The sequence below is a fragment of the Mesoplodon bidens genome, assembly GCF_964165515.1.
Source record: "Mesoplodon bidens genome assembly, chromosome: 9".
Lineage (NCBI taxonomy): Eukaryota > Metazoa > Chordata > Mammalia > Artiodactyla > Ziphiidae > Mesoplodon > Mesoplodon bidens.
In genome coordinates, this window is record NC_138166.1 from 54,347,273 (window position 1) to 54,371,463 (window position 24,191).

Genomic DNA, 24,191 nt, shown 5'->3' on the forward strand with positions numbered 1-24,191 from the left:
GGTGCCTAAATCAGGTGGTGTTTTCTCAGCAATTCAGAGCGGCCCCTCTGGCTCCTTAGGAAAGGGGTCCTCCTCAGCCTCTCCAAGCCTCAGTCTGCCTGGGATGCACATATCCCGAGGGGTTTGGGGGAAACGCTTTAAAAACCCCGCTGGCCAGAGATCTGCAACATCTGAAGCAATAGCGGCAGTGGCAGCACCGGAATTTCTGGTCTTTCCAGCTGCCCGGGATTCCCAGCTTGAACTCTTCCTGGAAACGCTTGCTTTATTCACCGCTTCTCTTGCGCAATCTAGTGGGCCCCTCCCTCCGCTCTCCGGCTTCTTATACCGACGAGAGCGGCGAACCGCAGCCCCGAGCCTGAACGCCACACAGCGTCCCCTCTCGGCCCGGCACTCAGCGCGCCCCGCAGCAGCCACGCTGGACCACAGCTGTCTGGGAAACACCTCTCCCGCAGGTGGGTCACATTGCTGCTGGCCTTCGCCTTGTACCTTTCGCCACAGGGCTCCCCTCCCTTATCAGCTTCCGCCCACCTCGAACCCCTGCTTCCAGGACCCCGCTCCGCAAACCTGCTCACCCTGGGAAGAAGGTGCAAGGCCATCCAAGGGTGTGGCCAGATGAGATAAGCAGTTCAACAAGTGGCTTGCTTCCTAGCCTTTCAGCCCCGGGGGTGCAGACGAGACCGAAGAAGACTTGGAGGTTTGGATTCCTCTCTGTATCTTACTTCTGAATAAAGGCAATCTAGATCTGAGTCCGCTTCTTGACCAAGAGCTGAAAATGTGTCCTGAGATCTGCAACCGCTTCCATCCTTGATCTTGATTCCAATGTCCTTCTGCAGTTTAGTGATTAATTGCTTTTCCAGAGAAATATTGTTTGGAATGTGATCGTTTAGAGTAAATAAAGTCTTTGGTTCCCTGTCTGTCCAGAGGCAGCTGGAAGGTAGTTTTTCCCTCTGGATAGTAATTTTAAAACTTTCTTTAAAAGATGACTGGTGTAAGGGAAAGTGAATTGGATGGAGACTAGGGCAGGTGTGGATTGGGGAATTCTATTCCTAGTTCTAATTAGAAGTTCAGTACCTCAGCCTCAGTTTCCACACATGTAAAATAAAAGGCTCTTGGACCAGAGCAGCCACAAAATCCAACTCTAACAAGGTGAAAACACATGACTAAAGATGTTTGCAGGTTTGAAATACACTGAAAATTTCATCAATGCTATAAGTGTAACCAAGTAATTACTTTCTTCATAATAATGCAGGTTTCACTTTTATAGGGAAACTACCCAGCTGTGAAGAGATAGTCTTTCCCCACTGCGTATCTAGACTTGTACCACATTTATCATTCAGAGAATACTCTCAGCTTTCCAAACCAATTCTTCAGCCTTGCTGTATGAGAATGTCCTATTCCCTATAAATAGCAGTCATATAAATGTCACTCATATGAAAGAACATTTTTTTCTGATACAGTAGGTGTAATTTTATAAAATGGCACATTTATTTGAAGCAGTAACTTTTTTGCAAGGCCCTGAGTTTTTCAGAATGCTTTGATTTAGCATGGTATGAAATTCTACCTGCCTGTATTCTACCTGCATGGCAAACACTGCCAACCCAGAAAGCAGGATGAAGCACTCCCTATTTATCTGGCTTCAAGGTTGTATAGGAAATGGAACATGTGTATGGAGAAATTGGGTCATAGCACTCTGTCCATTTGGTAACATTTATGGTGCTGCTGAAGTTCACACGGCAACTTAAGGTTCAGAAACCAGCATGTTTGAGACCTGACCCCTAACTTGAGAATGATTTTCGGATTCCTGCCTTGCTTAAGCTTGCTAACTGTTGTTCGAAGTAACCAAATATGTTTTTATAAGCCTGTTCATACATTGAAGACCTTAAGCCTTGAGCCTTGTTCTGAACAGTTTTAAGAAAAATCGATTCATTTGTCATAGAATTCCAAAATGGAAGAAATCCTGAACAGTCACTCTACATTTCCTCATCTCCTGAAGGACCACCTCACGTCACTCTACCATTATTCATGACATTATTAAAAGAGTGTAGATTCTCTTTTTAAAGTTTCCTGAGTAGTTGATTCTGAAGTCACCCTTAGAAACACATCCAGTGTTTCATGATCCTCACCATCCAGTTATCTTTATAAGTCATTTGCATCTTTTGTCAACTGCTATTTAAAAGTTATTTCCTTTTAAAATCTTCACAAAGTTAATAATCTGCTAGCAAAAAAAAAAAAAAAAGATATAATCACCTTTCAAACTTGAAGACTTGCCAGGGCAACTTGTAGGTTTCTTCTGGGTTGTCCTCTGAAGAGAAAGTCAATTGTTAAGTGTCTGCAACTACATCTACCTGTAATTCCTACTCTAAGAATCTAGGACAGGCTGTGGATAGTGAAGTTTTCTGTGTGGGATTTTTTTTGAAGTTGTAGTTAGGCCAGAAGTAATAGAAATAAAGTTTACAAGGCCTCTGAAGTCACCTGTTTGACTGTGCTCTGTATGTCCTTCTGTGCTCTGCACATCCAAAGAGAATGGGTCACTAGTTAACTATGAAGACAGTTAACTATGAACAGGTCCACATGATGTATTCAACCTACCATGAATTTTGAATGACTTTTAGGTCATTTCCAAAATGATGTGAATTAACACTTGTTCTTTTGTTGAGAAGAAATCAGACCTGGAAGGAATAGAGCTAAGTAAATAACTAATGGATAATTAATGCTGAAAACAATGTATGGTAAGAAAACATACTTGGCCAACATACGTAAGCAATTTGTTCTTCCAAAATCATTACGGAAAAAGGAACAAAGAATGCTTGCACTGTACGAAGATCATCTTTCAGAAATACATCACTGCAAAAAATATGCAATGTTCTACTCAAAGGAGCATTTCCACCCTAATTACCTAGGCAGGACATGACATCCTAATCTGAATGTTTCTCCACATTGTTCTAGAAGAGTGTAGTCTGCCATGTGTAAAAAAGCCTTATCATACTGAACTTTGATGGTTGCATACTTCTGAAAACTTATTTTGAGGAAAGTATGTTTCTTTGAAATGTAGATTACATGATCAGTCTTCATGTCAGGATGAAGTTAAGTTCACTTTTCATCTTATAAGGAAGGTAAATTGCGTGCAAAGGGTAATTTTGAAAAGTCAGCACTATAATTCTGAAAAAAAAAGAAAGCTAAGAGGTAACTTAATATAACTATATAGCACTCCTCTTAGAGAGGGGTTATTAGAACACATCTCTTTTACCTTAGCTCCAAATATTGAATGAAAAAAAATGGCATCAAGCACAGGGCCAAGTGTTCCAACCAGGGTTTCATTGGTGATGGCACAAGCACTGAGAAGCATGGGAATAGGAGGGCGTGGCTAATGGTCCATACTGATTATACATCTTTCATCTATACTTCTCATTTTACAGGGTGTGGAAACAGTTTTGAGCCCAAATTAAGCAGTGGCTGAAGCAATTATGTACAGACTTTGGTAAACTTTCTTGTCCTACTTCCCAGGCAGAATAGCTCCCCTCCTCTGTATATGCAACATCTTCACACGCTGTGTTGCAGCAGTTTGATTATGTGTCTATATCTTTCCCAACTTGGGAGCCCCTGGGGAACAAGGTCAGTCTAAAGTTTATCACTTTATCCCTCTTGTATGGCACAGTGCCTGGCTCAGAGAGGCTGTTCAATAAATCTGTCAAAAAACATGCAATCCTACTAAGACATTGTTGATAACACTAATTTTTATTTTTGAAAGATGCTTATCATTATGGACATAGGAGGTTATAAGCATGGATGCCCCCTGAGCTGTACTAGTTAATAGGGTCACAGTGTCCTGCCCTTCGGGAAGAAGCATGAGATTGCTGTATGCTGTACAGTACATATAAAGTAAGTAGTGGAAATTATTATAACTATTCTTAAAAGGATAAAGAAATTGCAGCAACCTTGGTATTTCTTCTCATTTTAGTAACCCCATTATGTTGCTATCCTGGGTAAGGTTCATAATAAATTTGTAACTATAATACTTTGGAGTTTAATTCATTTTAAAGAGTGACATAATGAGATTAAAGCATTTAACTGAGGTCATGAAAGTTGGAATATTGAATTTTTAAAGGTTTTAATTAGTTTAACTTAAGTAAAACACTTGAGCCCTTCTTTAATACCTGAAGGCATGGCATAAGAAATGAAGCCTATTGAACAGTTCAAAAGAACTAAGTTACAGCAAATCATTCTTATTATAGAAATGATCATGCTTCTAGTTATTTCTTCTCCAGTACCCAAGTACTAAAATGATTTCTTCATCCTATTCAATTGCCCTGACTTAGGTGATATGAGATACGGGAGGGGGCTGAGGAGAAAGCAATTAGCAAGTTGGTAAATGGTTCATTGCAGTTAATAATGGTTATCTTCAACTGAGATCCTAAACTGTGCTTTTTTTTTTTTAATGCATGTCTGGAAAATTAGAAGATATGTGTTTGGGGGTGATGGTACACAAAGAGGTCCCTGTATCTATCTCCCTGAGGGAACCAAGGGTCTAGCGGTGTCAGACTTACAGCCAAAATCGTGTTAACTCCATGTGTGCAGTGGAGAGGGTCTGGAACATTTGTTGAGGGAGGGAAGCCACATGGATTCTGTTATCATTAAGAACCTAGGAGCCTTCCTAGAAGGAAGGCCTCTAAGGAAAGAGATTCTAAGGCTTAAAGTACAAAGTCAGGATTGGGAAAGTATATCATCCTGTCAGTCCAATTATTTCTCCATTTCCATGGTCACAGGCAGAGTCTTGGGGAGAAGGGGATGAGAGACAGAGAAAGAGTCAGTGGTATGCTGGTAAATGGCTCTCTAAGGCAAAAAAAAAAATGTCCTGAATTACAGCATTTGCTGATTTCCATGGTGTGAAAACTCCCAACATGGCTGATTTCAAACTTTCAGCTGGCAAGCCAGCTCTGGTCATACCACACAACTAAAAAGAGCTGAAATTAAATACCTAGGACTTAAAAAGAAGGAGCTGCTTTCACTAAAATATATTTAACAACCAGCACGGCTCTCAGGCTTGTATATCAGAGTATAATACAGGAAGCGGAAAGACGTTTCAAGGGTACTTTCCCTCCTGGGGTAAGAAATGAAGCAGCTGAAAGGCCAGATCATGGTCGCAGCTCAAGCTCATGGGGTCTTGGTGAACATTAGACGTACTCTGGCCATTGGGAGTCCTTGCCTCCAGAGCCAAATTAGAAATAGAAGAAAACGGTACCCAAAAGAAGATAAAGGAGACTATATACAGGACATGTAAACCACCCCTAGGAGATTTCTAAAAATGCTAAGGAGATGCTTTGAAGCAGATTGGAGTTACCCCATCAGCAGGGTTGGGGGCCAGGGAATGGGATCAGATCCACAGCAAAACTGCTCTATCTCCAAACTGAGTTGGCAGTTATCAATACTGAGATAATGGCCTCAAGGTGAGGATAAATAACTATTCACAGGAAATTTATTTAAACAAAGTTAATTCTGAAATGATCAAATCACTTCCTAAATATCTCTGACTACAGCAGTCTGGGGAAAAACAAAACACACTAATGGATACTAAATATTAAGTGGGTTTTTGTGATCACCAAATTACCCAATAAGCAAATGCTCAGAACGTCCCTGGTGGCACAGTGGTTAAGAAACCGCCTGCCAATGCAGGGGACATGGGTTCGAGCCCTGGTCCGGGAAGATCCCACATGCCGCGGAGCAACTAAGCCTGTGTGCCACAACTACTGACCCTGCACTCTAGAGCCCGTGAGCCACTATTACTGAGCCTGCGCTCTAGAGCCTGCTAGCCACAGCTACTGAGTCCGCACACCTAGAGCCCATGCTCCACAACAAAGCAAAGCCACCCTAATGAGAAACCCGCACACCGCAAGTAAGAGTAGCCTCCACTCACCGCAGCTAGAGAAAGCCTGTGGGCAGCAACAAAGACCCAACGCGGCCAAAAATAAATAAATAAAATAAATTTTTAAAAAATTTAAAAACTACTTAAAAGAAAAAAAATAAGCAAATGCTCAGGTATTGTGTACGAGTCAAATGCCACCCAGTCAGTGAGATAGACTTGTTTTTCTGATGGTGGCAATCCAGGTCCTGATTCTCATGCTGAATCTTTGGTGAACGACAGATTTATAAGCTGTTCAGGATTCAGAATGCAAACAGAGGTCAAGGTAAATTAACTCAGCCATGACTCAATCCCTGACCTTGCTGTCATGAGCCCCAGCTTTAATCAAATGAACTAACTAGCCTAGACAGGGGATAATAAACCTACATGATAAAATTCTTAGCCAGGGAATCATAAAACAATCTTCATTTATCTTGACAGATGCAGCTGAGATGTAAATGTGAAAACATGTATTAAAACACGTATTAATTAAAGATTTTTAGTTGGACCAGAATTTCACCAAAGAACCAACATTTAAAATAAATAAATTTTCTCCTAAAGTACAATTAAAATAGATAATATAGCTCTGCATTACCTTGCTCTCCTGGTATTCATTGGGTGGCAGTGAAATGTTACTGACAGAATCATTTTAGCTGCAGCATGTCATGGCTAGTTTTACTTATTAGCAATTCATGTGGATATATATCCCCATAGAATATTAATGTAAAGGTTATATTTAGTTATGCTCTTGTGATTTAATCAGACTGTACAAGTTAAGATTAGTTTCCTTTTAGGTCATTCTATTGGCTAGCATAAAGACTAAGCATCAGTAAATTAGAGTGCTATGAGATACATAACATTTTCTCCCAAAACAATTGAAATAATTAATTAATTTTTCAGCAGCCAATCTGCAATGGTTTCTTTATTTAGATTAAGAGCTTTAAATGATGGATTTATGTCAGTCTATAGCTATTACTGACAGAGCTACTTCTAACTACAAGGCTAAAATAAGAAATGTACTATTATATTTTCAAATAACATATATAGACTGAAGATGGAACTGTCAAAAAAATTAGAAAACTCCATTAATTATGGGCACATTACATTTTTTGTAAACTACAATCAGTGGTCTTTTTAAACTAAGAGCTTCTGATTTTGCTACAGTAATATATACCTGTTAGTAGAAGAATATGTGCTTAAATGTGAGCATGCTTGCTTTCCCTAAAGAGCCTTGATCTCACTAAATACAGAAATAGCTCAGTGAATAAACTGGATGGGTTCATGTATTATTGTAAGGTTTTAAAAATTTTTTTTTTTTTTTTTTTTTTTTACTATTTTTTGCTTTCCAATTGTCCCTGGGATATATTAAAACAAATGCTCTGAATCAGAGGAAGCCTGGCCTAGTTGCAGAACTCCGTCCTGCCCCTATGCCTGGTGATTAAAAGAAACATTTGATTGATGGGCTTCAACTCATTACAAATTTGTTGTCAAGTCATCTAGGGCTTTCAGGTTGAAATTCAGAAGGGATAATAAAACAGAAGGAAAGAATTTTAAAAATCCCTGTTTACAGGCATCAAATTAAAATGAAAAATCCTGTCACGTCGTATAGAGTTTAAAAGTGTCATTTGTGTTCTGACTTCCTGGAGGTGCCAGGCCAGATCACTGGACTTGTGTGCTACAACCCTGATGGAGGGCAGGGGGTTGTCCGGAGAGGGTACTGTAGGAGGAGTTCAAAACCTTGTGTGAACAATCGCTTCAGAATTCAAAGCTGAATTCTCAAAGGGAGAAAGGGGCAGAATGTCTTTAATACTGGTTTCATGCGAATGTAAACGGGATGTTGTCTGGCACCGTATGAGAGATGCTATGAAGGAGCGACTGTAGCAGATTCATGGCTGGATTTGATCAAACTACAACTTGTGGCTCATGGAAGACAACTCATCAAAGTTTCCTTAAGGGAGTTGTAGAGCAAAGCCTACCAAGTCTTCTTGTGTCTGGCATCCCACAGGGGGCCTACACACTCTTTTTTTGCCTCCAGTTTTCATAAAAGTAGGAATTCTAGGCTACCAGACCCAGCCAATGGTTACTTAGAGGAAGAAATTGTAAAGCAGGTGAAATGTTTCTGCATCCCCCTACAAGCTCATCCACAGCCTGTTCTCCCTCTGCCTTTTCCCTCCTCACCATCTCTTTCCAAAAAAGATACCCTTATCTTTTCCCATTTCCAGTGGTTCTCAGCTCTGGATGCTCTTTAGAACTGATCTGTTTGGTCTGGTTTTTTAAAAGTACAGATGTCTGGGCCCTACCTCAGAACAATTGATTCAGAATCTCAGGAGGTGGTGCCCGAGCATTTAATAGCATTGACTTGTTAAGTATAAGCACTTAAAACATGCAGATTTTGTAACGCTGTTGCAACATTTCCAAATAGGACATTCAGGTAGCAAACTACCAAATGAAGAAGTCCATACCATGGACTCAACACCAAAAAGGAACGAACTATTTACATGAACTATTTACATATGCGCCAACTTGGATGGATCTCAAGGGCATTATGCTAAGTGAAAAAAAGCCAATATGAAAAGGTTGCATTTTGTGTGATTTCATTATATAACATTCTCAAAATGATAAAATTACAGAGTAGAGAACAGATTAATGACTTCCAGGGGTTGGGGCTGGAGACAGAGAGGGGGGATAAGTATGACTATAAAGGGGTAGTAATGGAATAGTTCTGCATCCTGATTGCAGTAGTGGGTACCTGAATCCACACAAGGGATAAAATGACAGAGAATTATACACACCCAATGTCCTGATATCAGTTTCCCAGTTTTGATATTGTACTCTAGCTATATAAAATGTAAACGCTGGGGGAAATGATAAATGATGCACAAGGACCTCTTGTACTAGCTTTAAACTTACTGTGAATCTATAATTATTTTAAATAAAAAGGTTTCTTTGCTTGTTAAATACAAGTGTTTAAAATGTGAAATGTTTGTATTCCGTTAGGACATTTCCATGTTTTTCATATGCTAGAATCCTCTAAAGCTGGAACTGGTCTGGGCCTCTCTGACCTCTGACCTCTGGGAGATGAGAGAAGTAAAAGCACAAACCAGACTGGCCCTAACATTCTCATGGGATACCTAGTTGGGAACATCCAGGGGAATGCTGCCTTAGGTTCCCAGAACCCGGGGTGGGCTCTGCAGACAGAGGGACCTGATGGGCGAGACTCTACATGACCCACACCAGTACCACTTCATCACACACGCACATGCGCATGCACACATACACACACTCACGCTTATGCTTCTTGGTGGCTGCTACCATGGCCCTCACAGTTGTCTCTGCCACCTTTGCATCTGCATCATTGGTTGCCAATCTCTATATAAACACTCTTGCGGGGTTGCTTTGCCTGTCTTGGCCTCCCTCTCTAGGAGATGCTTCCACAGGAGGCAAAACCTGGAGATTTTCCAAACCAGGGGGTAGTCTTGTTTTGCTTCCTGTTACATAACAGGTTTGGAAAGTGCTGAAGCAAGGAGAGGAGACCACTATGCCACAACCATCTTACCCCAACTTTCCCTTAATAACTCCGCTTCCTGTTTACCACCTTTCTTATTTTCTTTATTCCTTCCATCCTACATCTATGAATAAAACAGGACTAGGAAAGTTTTTTTCCAAGTCTTTGAACAAGAAACCTTACTACCTCCATAAATCCATGTTTATACATGGGAGTTATTTTGAGTTACAAATAGTCTGAAATGACTGTAACTTCCTTCTTTACCTAGTACTTACTGTAAAATACACCCTCAATGAGATCTCCCTTGTGGTTTAGAGTGTGCATACATCTCATTTTCATGAACATCTAGTTTCAGGATATTTCTTCCAAGAGTGCTGAATCAAATTCTTCCAAAGAATTAGCTAACTTTTTTATTTTTTACATGTTATTTCATCATCCCAGTTGTAACCTGAGGTCTGATCATTTTTCTTCTACCATAAAAAGATAATAATAATCAAAATAGTGTAGTATCCTGAGTTGATTTGCAAGCAGAGCCTGTGACAAAGGCTTGTGTGCAGATAGTTTATTACAGAAGTGATTCCAGGGAACAGGAGTGAGGGGCAAGGGGCTTAAACCAGGGAACATGGGAAAGACAGGACAAGAGCCCATTAAATCGGCCACTGTTACAGATGAGTGGTACTCTATTCCTCTGGGACTTTCATAGGAGCCTTATGAAATGTGTCAGAACTGTGCTCCAGAAGATGAAAGGGGAAGCACTTATCCATGGAGTCCTGTGCCCCGTTGTCTACAATGGGGCCATGGGCTGTACATGTCTGAGTGCCAAACAGGCACAGGTATCAGAGAAGCCCAGGACAAGGATCAAGAGCTAAAAGATCTAGAGCCCCAAAGTGAGCCTCTGTCAGGCAGTGGAAACAGAGCAGAGCTCAGTTATTGCCCAAGGACTGGAAATAGAACCAGGAAGATTTGAAGTGGAACTCAACCTTATAACTTCTATAACTTGATATGGAGTAACTAACTGCCCAGTGGAATAAGTGTATTCCTTTCTATTAACTCCACCAGTGATATTTTAATATCTCCTTACTGTTTTTGTATCTTCAGTTTGTCTCTGAAGATTTAAGAGGGAAAATAAATTTTAATGCTTGGGATAACAGCCCAAGTGTGTTATATTGGATTGCCAAGCTGCATTTTAAGGGGGAAATATTAAAATAAAATGTGAAAGAATTACAAATGAGAGAAATTCACACTTGAGCTGTTTTTACATCTGTGTTTTGGTAAATTCATATGCTCTGAAGCCATTTTATATAAGGTTTTATTTATGAGAAAGAAGTGGGGAAAGCAGAAGCTTCTCAAGAATTATTGAATACTATTTCAGGTAAATTTTATATATTCCAATAATCACAGTTATAGAAGCATAATTAACCCTTAATTTATAGAATTTATATAAAGACTATATTAATTAGATCATTAATAGACTGATTAATTAATTATAGCATATTAAATACTCTCCTAATAATAGCCAGCTTATTGAGTACTTACTAAGTCTCAGGAATTGTTCTAAGATACATTAATTCATCTGATCCTCACAATCCCTCTAGAGTAGGTACTACAGATCTCTCATTTTAAAGTTGATGAAACTGAGACACAAATAGTTTAACTTACCCAAGGTCACATGGCCAGTAAGTGGAGCAAAAAATACTAGTGTAGTGTAGTTAATATCATCATTTTTTTTTTAAAAAAAGTTTATGACAGGTTAGAATAGATGAATGTATAGGCCACGTGGTCAAAATAAAGTCTGGACTCTCTCGCTGCAATGATTAAGGTAATCCAAATGATAATATGTCAGTAAAGACATCATCCATTTCATTGCAGGACACAGGCAACTTTGTCAAATCTATATTTTGCTTGCAAATGTTCATCCCAATATAGGAGATAGAAAAATAATATATTAGGATAAAGAATGGAGAAAAAGTGAGGGAATAGCCAGGCACACTGGCATTCTGTCAATACACACACAAACCAGTTCTACGAAGTAGGAAAATTAAGGCATCATTCAGCAGTTTAGAGTCTGAGTTATAACAATTAGTTAACTGATTAGCAATATAATAGAATTTGCTACACTAGTTTGCATTTGTAGATGCTGCTAAGAGTTTTTCAAAGGGACAGCTGTGTTTCCATATGATAGGCCCTGATCATATCCAGGTGCTTTCCCATATAAGGTCATTTCCTACTCCAATAAAGTTCAGGATATCAGTCACTAGCTAGTTTATAAAATGATTCATTTGTTGTGCTTAATTAAATTATTCAAAGAGTTTCTGTGGAAGTACAGAGAAGTCTTGTATTTCTTGTCCCTTTTCTCCATGACTTCTGACTACTTACAAATGTCTGAATGGTCTGTCTGCTTTTGATATAGATACACACCTTCAGAAAAGCTCAGGTAAGAATTCCTTTTCTCTAATTTGAAAAAATACATACACCCCAATGTTCTCAGAAGCACTATTTACAACAGCCAAGATATGGAAACAACCTAAATGTCCATCGACAGATCAATGGATAAAGAAGATGTGGTATATATATCTATACAATGGAACATTACTCAATCATAAAAAAGAATGAAATAATGCCATTTGCAGTAACATGGATGGACAAAGCAAATCTCATACTAAGGGAAGTAAGTCAGACAGAGAAGGACACACATCATATGATATCACTTATATGTGGAATCTAAAAAAAATGATACAAATAAAGTTATTTACAAAACAGAAATAGACTCACAGACATTGAAAACAAACTTATGGTTACCAAAGGGGAGGGGATAGCGGGGGCGGGGGAGACAAATTAGGAGTTTGGAATTAACATATACACACCACTGGGCTTTCCTGGTGGCGCAGTGGTGGAGAATCCGCCTGCCAATGCAGGGGACACGGGGTCAAGCCCTGGTCCAGGAAGATCCCACATGCCGCAGAGCAACTAAGCCCGTGTGCCACAACTACTGAGCCTGTGCTCTAGAGTCCGTGAGCCACAACTACTGAGCTCACACGCTTAGAGCCTGTGCTCTGCAACAGGAGAAGCCACCGCAATGAGAAGCCTGCGCACCGCAACAAAGAGTAGCCCCCGCTCACCGCAACTAGAGAAAGCCTGCGCACAGCAACGAAGACCCAACACAGCCAAAAATTAATAGATAAAATAAATAAATGTATTAAAAAAAACATATACACACCACTATATATAAAAAAGGTAAACAATAAGGACCAACTGTATAGCACAGGGAACCATATTCATAATGGAAAAGAATCTGAAAAAGAACATATATATACATATATATATATATACGTATAACTGAATCACTTTGCTTACCCCCAAACTAACACAACATTGGAAATTAACTATACTTCAAGAAAAACAAACAAAACACAGGTGTTTTCCATGGGCTAAAATGGAAAGGGCAAATTTCTGAAATCCTATTGAAAAGGTGCAATCTTCATATGCTCTACAATCTGCATGAAATTCACCATGCTGGAATGGAAGAGTGATTAGGTCTGGATTGAAATTCCACATCAAATTCACGAAGTTTTACTTTAAACCCATTTGGATGGAAGAAGCAATGTCCTTACCACACCTTCCCCCACTTCTCTGCTTCACCTTACTCCTCCCTAACTCCCAGTGCTCAGTCTGTACTCACTCAGCTTCCTCCTCATCATTCACCTCATGCTGTGCCTGGCACACAGAGGAAACCGCTGCTTCCAGCTCCGATATTCCACCCTTCTAATATGATCCCACAAATATTTATCAAGAAGTGCCTGGTCCATCACAGGCAGTGCTCTTTTTTAGCACTGAGGATGCATCACTGAACACAAGAGACTACACACACACACACACCCCAAAAAATAAAGATTAACTAAAAGTTTAAACTAAATGCTAAATATTGGGAAGAGAAAATTTTTTGAGAAAAATCCAGTACCGAAGGAAGAAATAATATTCTTTGAAAGTGGAGAGAGTATCCTAGATTATTTTATTAGATCATGAAAACTTCAAGATCTTTAAATTTCAAAACCTTAAAAAGCAACACAATCACATGGTTTATAACAGTATCTCAGTTTAGTTTTACCCTGCATTTCTTTTACTTTGGGTAAGATTAGGAAATCTTTTACTATATTGAAAAGTCATATTTCCCTAGGATGAACTAGCATCTCATATTCTTTTGCCCTATTGTCTAATGGGCAAATTTTTTATTGGTTTGTATGAGTTAAAAATATTTTTCCAGTTTGATTATCTTGTGACTTCACTTATCATGATTTTTTGCTTTTCAGGTATTATTTATTTTTATGTAATCACATTTGTCCCTTTATTCTTTAATGATTTCAAGGATTTGTGAAATAGGAAAAGGGCCTTTCCCCTCTAAGGTTATAAAATAATTCTCCATGGCCTCTTCTAGTTCTATTATAGTTCCATTTAAAATATATATATATTTAAATCTTTAATATATTTTAAATTTACCTTGGGGAGGAGTGTGAGGTATAGATTAAACTTTTCCTTCCAACTGGCTATTTAGATAGATACTTTGGCTATTTAAATAGATACTTTGTATGTTAAGGAAATATCTATTTGTTCCTTTTTAAATATGAATCAAGAATAAATATCAAATTTTTAAGGTTTTTTTATTGAAGTATAGTTAATTTACAATGTTGTATATATTTCTGGAGACATATAGGTTCTTGATCTTTTAGCATACATAAATATGGCCACATTTTTCTCCTTAATTTTCTAATATGGTGAGTTCTATTAAGATTTTCTAATATTGAATTTACAGAACTAATCTTTACATTCCTAGAATAATCCCATTTGATCAATATGCACTGTCTCTTAACAGGTTGCCAGATTCTGTTGGTTAATTTGGGATTTTTGTATCACTAAACATAAATGAATTGGTCTGTAATTTCTTTATTACTGCATTCTTTGTCAGATTTTGCTCTTGAGAACTTCAGGAACTGTTAAGTGTTCAATAAATGCAGTATCATTGTGATACATGTCCACAGTTTAAGACAGCAACCAGTAAGCATCTTGGGTTTTTACTGCATTTCTTTATCCAATAGAAGATTTTGTTAATAAGCCATACGAGACATATATACACTAATTTGTATAAAATAGATAACTAATAAGAACCTGCTATATAAAAAAATTAAAATAAAATTCAAAAAAAATAAAGACATATGAGAATATATGAGACAGTTTTTACTCCTTCCAAATTTTGTAGGGAATACGTCTGAGATAACTCAGTAAAAGATTCAAACAACATCAGTCAATCACTGTTTCCTGGATATAATTCTCATTAATTTTTCCCAGAACATTCATATTTTGTTGGGTGTTTGCACTATTATCTTTCAGTTATGGAGAAAACTACAGATGTACTTCTTCTCACTATGAATTCTTCAGAGAAGCAAGAGACTGTATGTATTTTTGGAACTGGAGATTTTGGACAATCACTGGGACGTGAAATGTTCCAATGTGGTTATTCTATTGTTTTTGGAAGTCGAAACCCCCGGATGTCCAGTCTGCTGCCCAACGGTGCAGAGGTCCTGAGCTACTCAGAAGCGGCCCAGAAATCTGACATTATAATCATAGCAATCCACAGGGAACATTACGCTTTTCTCACAGAATTAACTGAGGTTCTCAATGGGAAAATACTGGTCGACGTCAGCAACAACCTCAAAATCAAGCAGTATCCGGAATCGAATGCACAGTACCTTGCTCAGTTGGTGCCGGGAGCCCATGTGGTAAAAGCATTTAACACCATCTCAGCCTGGGCTCTCCAGTCAAGGGCACTGGATGCAAGTCGGCAGGTAAGATTAAGTGATAAATTTACACTCCATCTTTAAAAAGTGAATGTTTTAATATGTGCTTACATCAAAGATTCCAAAACATAATTCCAAAAGAAAACACTTCATTCTGCTAATATGTGCCATGAATAACTTTCTTGGGCTTGGCCAAGTAGGGTAACCAATTGTAGTGATTTATTTAACACTCTCTGTGCCCTCAGCTTTTAGCTTGATGGAACCCAATGGTGTCAGTCTCTGGAGCCCTCTTGTCAGTACTAGAAAATAACACTGCTAAATTGTTGATGGGTATCCCTTCCACTCCCATTACCTTGTATGAAATGGGTTCCATTTATTCATAGAGACTAAAAGCAATCCATATGTGATATGGCACCCATGAATACAGAAGAGAGATCAAACTGTTTGCATTGTGGAGAACCAAGTCTTTTCATATCAGTGTGATATGCTTATAGCCACTCTCAACTTAAAACCCTGGTACTTAACTATCCAACACACATGTGCAAGTCTAAACCATCATCTTGTTAAATATGTCCTTTCTACAGCCTTGTTTGAAAAGCAGTTAACTACCATATGGCATTGTCTTGCACAGTGCTTATACAGACTTTCAAAATAATTACTAAAGAAAGAATAAATACAAAATGAATTATTTTAACCCAGGTGTTTGTCTGCGGAAATGACAGCAAAGCCAAGCAAAGAGTAATGGATATTGTTTGTAGTCTTGGACTTACTCCATTGGATAAAGGATCTCTCATGGCAGCCAATGAAATTGAAAACTACCCACTGCAACTATTTCCAATGTGGAAGTTCCCCTTCTATTTGTCTGCTGTTCTGTGTGTATTCTTCTTTTTCTACTGTGTAATAAGAGAAGTAATCTACCCTTATGTTTATGAAAAAAAAGATAGGACATTCCGCCTGGCTATTTCTATTCCAAATCGTGTCTTTCCAATAGCAGCACTTACACTGCTGGCCTTGGTTTACCTCCCTGGTATTATTGCGGCCATCCTGCAGCTGTACCGAGGTACAAAATACCGCCGATTCCCAGACTGGCTTGACCACTGGATGCTTTGCAGAAAGCAGCTTGGCTTGATAGCACTGGGATTTGCCTTCCTTCATGTCCTCTACACACTTGTGATCCCTATTCGTTATTATGTACGATGGACAATGACCAACAGAACCATTGCTCAGGTAAATCTCTACTCATTTGTATTCTCCTATTCTTTAAATCAAAGAGCAATCCTGCTACATCATATTCCACTTCACAGTTATAAAATCAGTCTTCTAAGCATCTTTATTTTTTAAAGTAGCTATAATTAGACACCTCATGTTTGTTTTGAGGGGTTTGTTGTTTTGTTTTTTACTGAATCTGGTTGAAATCTCATACATCTATTGAGAATGAAAAGTAGATTCCCAGGTCCACTTGGGTCCATATCTGTATTCCCAGGACTCACTGAGATACTGACAAACTAACAGATTTGGAGGCTCAGGAAAACTTAATGAACCTACTTGAGTTACTTCGATAAATGGAAGCCAAGGTGTTTTCAAGTTTCTATTTTTATGCATGCTACTTCCTTTTGGAAGTCAAAACCAACCATCTTATAAGTGAGGGGGCTGTCCAAACATGTGTCATAGGAATGTAAACAAATTCACAAAAGGGTGCTTATAACTCCATTAATGTTTGACTTGTGGGATGCTGTCCTCAATAACTAGAAAACTAAACAATTCTGAGCAAATGTCAAATACTATATTCTGCATAGTCAAAATATTCAGAGAGAATCAGCTCAGGGAGTCCTAAAGCAGTCCCGGAGGAAGTTCTATACATCAGTTCTAGTTTGGAAATAATTGATTTTGATCAACCTTACTGCAGTCTCAAAGTGCTGGGTCTGTGGATTTCTCTACATTATTTCCCTAACAAATACATGGGATGTCCTTGGTAAGAGTCATGTTACAGGGGCCAGATTTCTCTCAAGATGTGATTCAACAGACTTGATGCTATATTACAACATAAAAAACATGAAAGAACTCAAAACTTCATGTGTGTGAATAATCAGCATATAAAGCAGGAAAACAGAATCCTGATGTAATCATTTGAGAACACCAATTTTTGCTTGGGAAACAAGAAGCCGTATGGTAAAGAAGGTTTAAGTAAATGTTTATTTTGTTTTAGGATTTATAGGGTCAATTAAAACTCTCTATACAACTCCTGGAGTCAACTATCATAATAAAGTCCCAATAGAACCAATTACTTTTTCTATCAAAAAAAATAATATCTAAGTGTATTTTTCTAAGTGTAATTATTTTCAGTGATTGTTAAGAAATGTTATACAATTTTCCTCGAGCAAAGAAACCATGCAGAGGTATTTTTTCATCCCCTTAAAAGTTTGGGCAGTTGGTAAAAAATGGAACTTTTAAAAATTGCTTATAACTTTTCTTAGGCAATAGCCAAGAAGGAAAGTCCATTTAGTACCTCTACTGCCTGGCTCAGCGATTCATATGTCGCTATGGGAATGCTTGGATTTTTCCTGTTTGTACTCCTGGGAATCACTTCCTTGCCATCAGTTAGCAACATGGTCAACTGGAGAGAGTTCCGATTTGTCCAGGTAAAAGACTTCACAATTTAATCTACTTTACAGTGCAAAATGATTCTGGCTTTACAAATATTCTCATTTTTCTCTCATACCCTGCATAAATTTTCATTTAACTCCATCAGTTCCCTAGCAATCTCATAAAAATAGCAACTGAAACAAGTTCAAATTAGAAAATGCTAAACTCTAGTACCAAAAGGCAGATTCCATAATGGTTTAACTTCCTAGCAGGACATCCCTTGCCAAGATTCCTGACCACTCCCAGAGCCACAGCTAAGAGTATAGAGTGAAAAGCACCAACTACTATTAAATTCTGTGTGTGGAGATGTACCAGGTGCAAGGTGGAGAGAAACCCAAACACAAAATTTCTACTTCTGAAAACCAACTTTAGAATATGGACTTATTGATATGAAAAGGCATATAATGAAATAATCTTTAAAACCTTCAAAGCAAGATACGCTAGAGTGTCATCATACCAGATTCAACGCTGGTCTGTAAGAGGGAAAACCAGTTTTTCCACACATCAACCACCAGATACCTCATTAAAAGCAGCTGGTAACTAATCTTACAGACCAGTGGTTTTCAAAGTGTGGTACCTGGACCAGCAGCGGCAGCATCACAAGCATCACCCGGGATCATGTTAGATGCAAATCCCCAGGCCCCACCCAGACCTAAATGGATCAGAAACTCTGCAGGTATGGCCCAGCAGTTTGTTTTCACAAGCCCTCTGGGTGATTCTGATGCATGCTCCTTGGGAACCAGTAAAACAGAATAGACTATTAGTAACTGAAATCAGCTTTGAACTTTATAGAACAATTTGAATTTCAGAAGACCAAATGCAGTCAACATTTTCTCATGTTTACACCTTTATTCAAGACATTAAGACAGAAATAAACATTGAGCTTTGTATTTAGGCCAAAACAAACAACTAACCAAAAGTAAAGTTTGCTAATTGCTCTTTATTGCGACAGAATGTAGCTAGCATCTGCTCTTAGTCGGCAACATATACTAATGTGGCGCTTCTTGAGGACATACTGTATCTTACTCATCTCTGGCCTCCAGAAAAGGTGATTCAGGAAAGAGTTTTACCATTGAAGAAGAAGGTACATTATTTATTCTAATGCAAAAGAATTTACTCCTGGGAATCTTTCCTAACCTAATCTTTCCCAGTTGGGTTAAGATGAAACCACCATGTCATTTGCAAGCACCGTCTTTTTATTTATTTGGCTGCGTTTTTTTCTTCTTTTTTTTTGGTCTTTATTGCTGCGTGCGGGCTTTCCTAGTTGCGGCGAGCGGGGGCTACTCTTCGTTGTGGTGCGCAGGCTTCTCATTGCGGTGGCTTCTCTTGTTGCAGAGCACAGGCTCTAGGTGCGTCGGCTTCAGTAGCTGTGGCACATGGGCTCAGTAGTTGTGGCTCACGGGCCCTAGAGCACAGGCTCAGTAGTTGTGGCCCTCAGGCTTAGTTGCTCCACGGCATGCGGGATCTTCCTAGATCAGGGCTCGAACCCATGTCCCCTGCATTGGCAGGCAGATTCTTAACCACTGCGCCACCAGGGAAGCCCAGCACAGTCTTTTTTCAAATGATATACTGATTATCCTGAAGGATAGTTAATGCTTTTTCAGGACTTAGCAGTGTTCTAAATATTACAGGTTTCAAAACTTGTGGCTTTGACAAATACCCTTCATTGGCTTACAGTGTAAACAGTATTAATGTATGTTTTTGTTTCTTGCTTATAGTCCAAACTGGGTTATTTGACCCTGATCTTGTGCACAGCCCACACCTTGGTGTATGGCGGAAAGAGATTCCTCAGGCCTTCAAGCCTCATCTGGTATCTTCCTTCAGCCTATGTGATAGCACTGATCATCCCTTGCACGGTGCTGGTGATCAAGTTCATCCTCATCCTGCCGTGTATAGACAAGACCCTTACACGGATCCGTGAGGGCTGGGAAAGGAACCCGAAATTCTCAGAATCAGCACTGAATGGAAAAACAGATATTTAAAGCAAAGTTCAATTCACCTGGACTTCTTAACTATGGTGTTGTATGTTTAGAGAATAATAATGGGTGCAGTGAAGAAAGCGTTTTTCTCCCACCACGGGCTGAAGCTTGTGAATAGAGAAAGAAATCATGCCTGACTTTGAGAAATGGACACCGTTTGATCTCAGGCTGGCGTTGAATCGGTGTTGGCCTCTGCCTCTCCTTTTGCTGCAGTTGGGGGTGCTGAGGTCACGATTAGCTTTGTGGTTTCACACTAGGAAGCTTCTTTGTTGTGGGCAGCATGCATGACCTAATGTCTTGCAAAATCTAGGGGAAGTCCATGCACTTTCCTTCTCTGGATCAAGGGCAGAGAGGAGTGAAAGAGAAAACAGTAAGATGGTGGCCACTGATAAAGGCTTTATTAGATATGTCTGAAGAAGAGGGCGGAGGAAGTAAAAGGAATGAGATTTTTAGTTTGGTTTTGGGCAGTGCAGGTTATCATAAATATTGCCATGGTGAATTCTGTAGTTGCGTGTGCTCTTTGATTTTGTTACCAATATGGATGTGTAGTGTGGGGAATTATTTTATAAAACACTAAAAATATCACAATTGATTGGAAGTAATCATGGGTTGGATATATAAAAAGCTATATCATAAGATATAGATCCTTCCTCTACAAAGGAATAGGTATAGGAAAGATTGAGTTAAAAATGAAGGATACCCACTTGGATTTTCTCAATGCACGATAAGCAAAGAAGAGGTGATAAAAGCCCTTGTGCAAAAAGTTCAAATAAACCAAAATTTAAATAAATTTTGTAAAGTTGCACTATATCAGGTTTGGTATTGTTTAGGTTTTGTGGTATGCTTTGTAAATAATATTTTCCAAATTTTGTTCAACATTAATCATCTATGAAATGCATTTCTAGTATAAAAAAGTAGCTTCTGTAGCTTGTCATAGTTTGTTGTCAATTTAAGCAGTGAAATTAAATGAATAATGAAAGTGTAAGTTGGACCAATACATAGATGAGAGAGAATTATGCTGTCTTAGGGGAGAGAGGTGTGAGCAGTAGTTGTAATAGGAGACTTGGTTTTTTCTCAGATCCTTGCTGGAAGGCAGGATGGTTGTCTCTGCTTTTGTGTGCTGACGAGGCCATTTCCAAGACAACCTTCAGCAGGATTAGCCTTCCTGGCTCACACATGGAGCTGAGAGGAGCCTTACGTGTGAGCTTCCCACACAATGAAATAACCAAAAGGCTTCGGGTTTGACATTTTTCTGCCTGCTCCACAAAGGCCATTTCTTTTACTTTTTACTTTTATTATCATATATTCTACATGACCTTATATAAACTGATTAAAATATATTAAAACATCACCCGCAATCCAGGATAATTTTCTATAAAACTTTTTGAAAATAGTTCTGCCTATACTGTATATTCAATTTTTTACCCTTCCTTTTACACTTAATATATCGTGGCTTTGTCTGCTTACTTACATGGTATATGTATTGAATCAGTGGCTGCATAATATTACATCAAATATGCATTTATTTAACCACTGCCCTAATTCAACATTTAGGTTATATCCATTTTTTACTAAAACATTTCATAGGATATCTTGGCACGTACAATTTTTCCCTATTTTAAATTACTTCCTCAGAATACTTGCAAAGAATTGGGATGAAAAAGTAAAGAACTTTTAATAGCATTGGATACATATTGCCAAATTATTTCTAAAGTCAATACCATTGGCACTGAATGAGGGTGTTGGTTTCATTATACCCTACCAGATTTTGTTTTTTATTTCAATTTGTGTTAATGAGAAGATACACAGAATATATACTCCATTACGTTATTCTTGATCCACCCAAGCAAGGATACAAAAAAGCTTGCGACTTTGAGCAGAGCTGTGGTGTGTGGTGCTGACCCAAGAGCATCAGTGAGAAAGACTGGGAAATTGTCACTACTCATCCCGCTATTTTATGCAAAACAGCCAAGTATTCTAGGGTTGGCAGATGCTTTTTGGCTAGAGAATTGGTTGATTAAAGGTTAAGTACTATCCAGGCTGATTTTAAAAAAGCCTTTGGGATTAACCATGCTCCTTTTCGGATAAAAGAATAAAGTTTTTACTGGCTACATGGTTCATTACTAAAAATAGAAAATGCCACTCTTAGGTTTAAAAAAAAAAAAGCTTACCTAGAGTAAAAAGGATTCTACTTTTATAACCTAGTAAAAATGCTCTACCTGGGTACTTCACAGAAGGCATCCAGGAAGCCAGATGTTACAGAGCGCCCCTGGTGTTTTGGTGTCACAGTGCATTGTTGGGCATGACCCTCAGCCTCATCCACAAGGGCTCTAAGCCCCACCAGATGACCAGAGAAGCCAATTCCCTCCTTTCGCCCCTCCCAATATCCCTCCCTTCCCAAACCATCAAACCAATGTGCCCATCCTAACACAGCTGACTCCCCCAGTTTACTTAAGGTGGAAAGAACGAGTTTGAAACAGATAGAAATAGGTGTGTTGGGTGAACTATATTCCTTTTAACTGTTCCAAACTATTCTTCTACATTAAAAAATGAGACTAAACTTCCTTATTGCTGGTATGTTTCCTGGATTCTAGAAAAATTTTTATGATATCTATACCTTTTATTTTTGTATGTTTTCCCCATATTATGGGATGCCTGCTTCTGTAAAATCTTTCTAGTTTTGTAATCATTCTGGTTTTGACTCATCAGCATTCCAAAGAAAGTGACTGAAAGGTTTTGAATCACAGTAGCTCCAGCATCTGGAACTAAAAATAGTTCCTTTCAGAGATAAGGAAAAGGAGAGGCAGTACAGGGGTTGAAAAGCACATTAGCGGATTTGCAGCTTCATGTGACACATGCTTGCACCCAGCGGGGTGATGCCTTTCAACATCCTGCATGTTTCAGTTTTACCCTCAGAGAAGGGAAAGAATCAGCTGGCCTAACAGGGGTAGGGGTAGACTATCCCACACTGGACTTTTGTGGAAGAAAAAAAAGGCTTTCCTTCCTCCCTCCAGATGGATGCCACCCGGACAGGGCAAATGCCTTAATGAGTAGACTGATTTCAAGTTGGATTTCAACCTGTGGGACCCGATATGAAATGCCCTGGACAACTGAACAGCTGCAGCCCTGATGGGTGTTATCATTCTTTTGAAAACAAAATAAAAACAGATAGATAAAGAGAGGGCCGGCAACCTGCAGTAAGCTAGAAGCACAGAGAACAAAGTCCCTATTCGAAAGCTACTTCAGTTAGGAATTGTGTTCAAGAGCTCTTCATGCGTTTATTGTTCAAGGATCACAGAAGAGCCATGATAACGATGAATGTAAATATAATGAATTTGACCACTAGGTCCTCAAAAGGTTCTGGACCTCCTCCCCAAATCAAGGTGGAATGGCAGTCAAGGTGCTGTACACAGAGCTCTCAATGTCCATTCTCCATCAACACCACCACCATCCACACCACCACCCGTTTAATACACACATACCAAAACTCTCCTTATATGATCCTCCTTCACTTTTCTACAGTGAGTTAAGATTACAATGTAGAAAAACCCTCTAGTCTTCCAAAGATTCATTCAGTAGAATTCAGGAGGAGAGAATAAGTCGCTCTTCTCTTCATTACCTTTCTGAAGCTCAAAGCAAAGCCCTGACCTCTCAAATAAGAGGAAGCAAGAAGATCCAGTTGAGGGGGAGGAGGATCAAGGGTGCAGGGGAAGCAACGAGGGCTGGGGAAAGGGGGGCGTGGATGAGTAGGACCGTGCAACCGTGCCCTAGCCCAGCCGATCTCCTCCTTTCATCCCTCCCAGTATCTTTCCCTCCCCAAACCATCAAACCAATTTGACCATCCAAACACAGCTGACCCCTTCCGTTTACATAAGGTTCTGTTTCCTGCTAGGAGGGAATCTTGGAAGGCTTTTAATGACGTTGAATGTATGATACTATGAGCAAACAATAAACACTTGACATGCATTATCTTATTTACTCCTCATAACAATTCTCTAAAATACTCTCATTATCCCCACTTTTCAGAAGAAGCTGAGCCTTAAAAACATTGAGAGGCAGACATGGGATTTGAACTGAGCCCATCTGAGTAAGAGGCCTAGTAAGAGGCAGACATGGGATTTGAATTGAGGCCATCTGAGTCCAGGGCCATTGCCTTTCAACACCACCATACAATGGAGGACCCTCCCGCTGTCCTCCAAAATGTCCCTTTGGGTCCATGTATTAGGCTGAGTGACTGAACCACTGGAAACATTTTTTTGAAACTTTTTAAAGGAAGCTTTAAATATTACTGATTGCCACATTTGCCTACTGTTGATTTTAGGATGCCCTTTAAGGTTGCAGTGACATGTGATCCCTTGGTTTCAGCATTGAGCTCAGCT

General features: G+C 39.1%; 1 protein-coding gene across 4 annotated transcripts; it reads left to right on the forward strand.

Moving 5' to 3' along the window:
* The first annotated feature begins 318 nt into the window (after nucleotides 1-318).
* On the forward strand, nucleotides 319-23,510 carry STEAP4 (STEAP4 metalloreductase). Of its 4 annotated transcripts, XR_014016722.1 has the most exons (6): nucleotides 319-452; nucleotides 14,784-15,238; nucleotides 15,890-16,417; nucleotides 17,665-17,829; nucleotides 18,386-18,917; nucleotides 19,552-19,636. XR_014016722.1 is itself a non-coding variant. In XM_081244830.1 (5 exons), the coding sequence occupies exons 2-5, from the start codon at nucleotides 14,786-14,788 to the stop codon at nucleotides 19,813-19,815; spliced, it is 1,410 nt and encodes a 469-aa protein (XP_081100956.1). In that variant the 5' UTR covers nucleotides 319-452; nucleotides 14,784-14,785; the 3' UTR covers nucleotides 19,816-23,510. The 4 variants fall into 4 exon arrangements, 3 of the variants coding, with proteins under 3 accessions (XP_081100956.1, XP_081100957.1, XP_081100958.1); XM_081244830.1 differs by lacking the exon at nucleotides 18,386-18,917 and having other exon boundaries at nucleotides 19,552-23,510; XM_081244831.1 differs by lacking the exon at nucleotides 19,552-19,636 and having other exon boundaries at nucleotides 18,386-19,529.
* The last annotated feature ends 681 nt before the right edge of the window (nucleotides 23,511-24,191 follow it).

What these genes read in the sequence shown, in the direction of transcription:
- STEAP4 (XM_081244830.1), top strand. Translation starts at nt 14,786, where the DNA reads ATGGAGAAAACTACAGATGTACTTCTTCTCACTATGAATTCTTCAGAG. An exon ending in CCAACAGAACCATTGCTCAG is followed by an intron (nt 16,418 to 17,664) that starts GTAAATCTCTAC and finishes AACTTTTCTTAG; the next exon opens with GCAATAGCCAAGAAGGAAAG. An exon ending in GAGAGTTCCGATTTGTCCAG is followed by an intron (nt 17,830 to 19,551) that starts GTAAAAGACTTC and finishes TCTTGCTTATAG; the next exon opens with TCCAAACTGGGTTATTTGAC.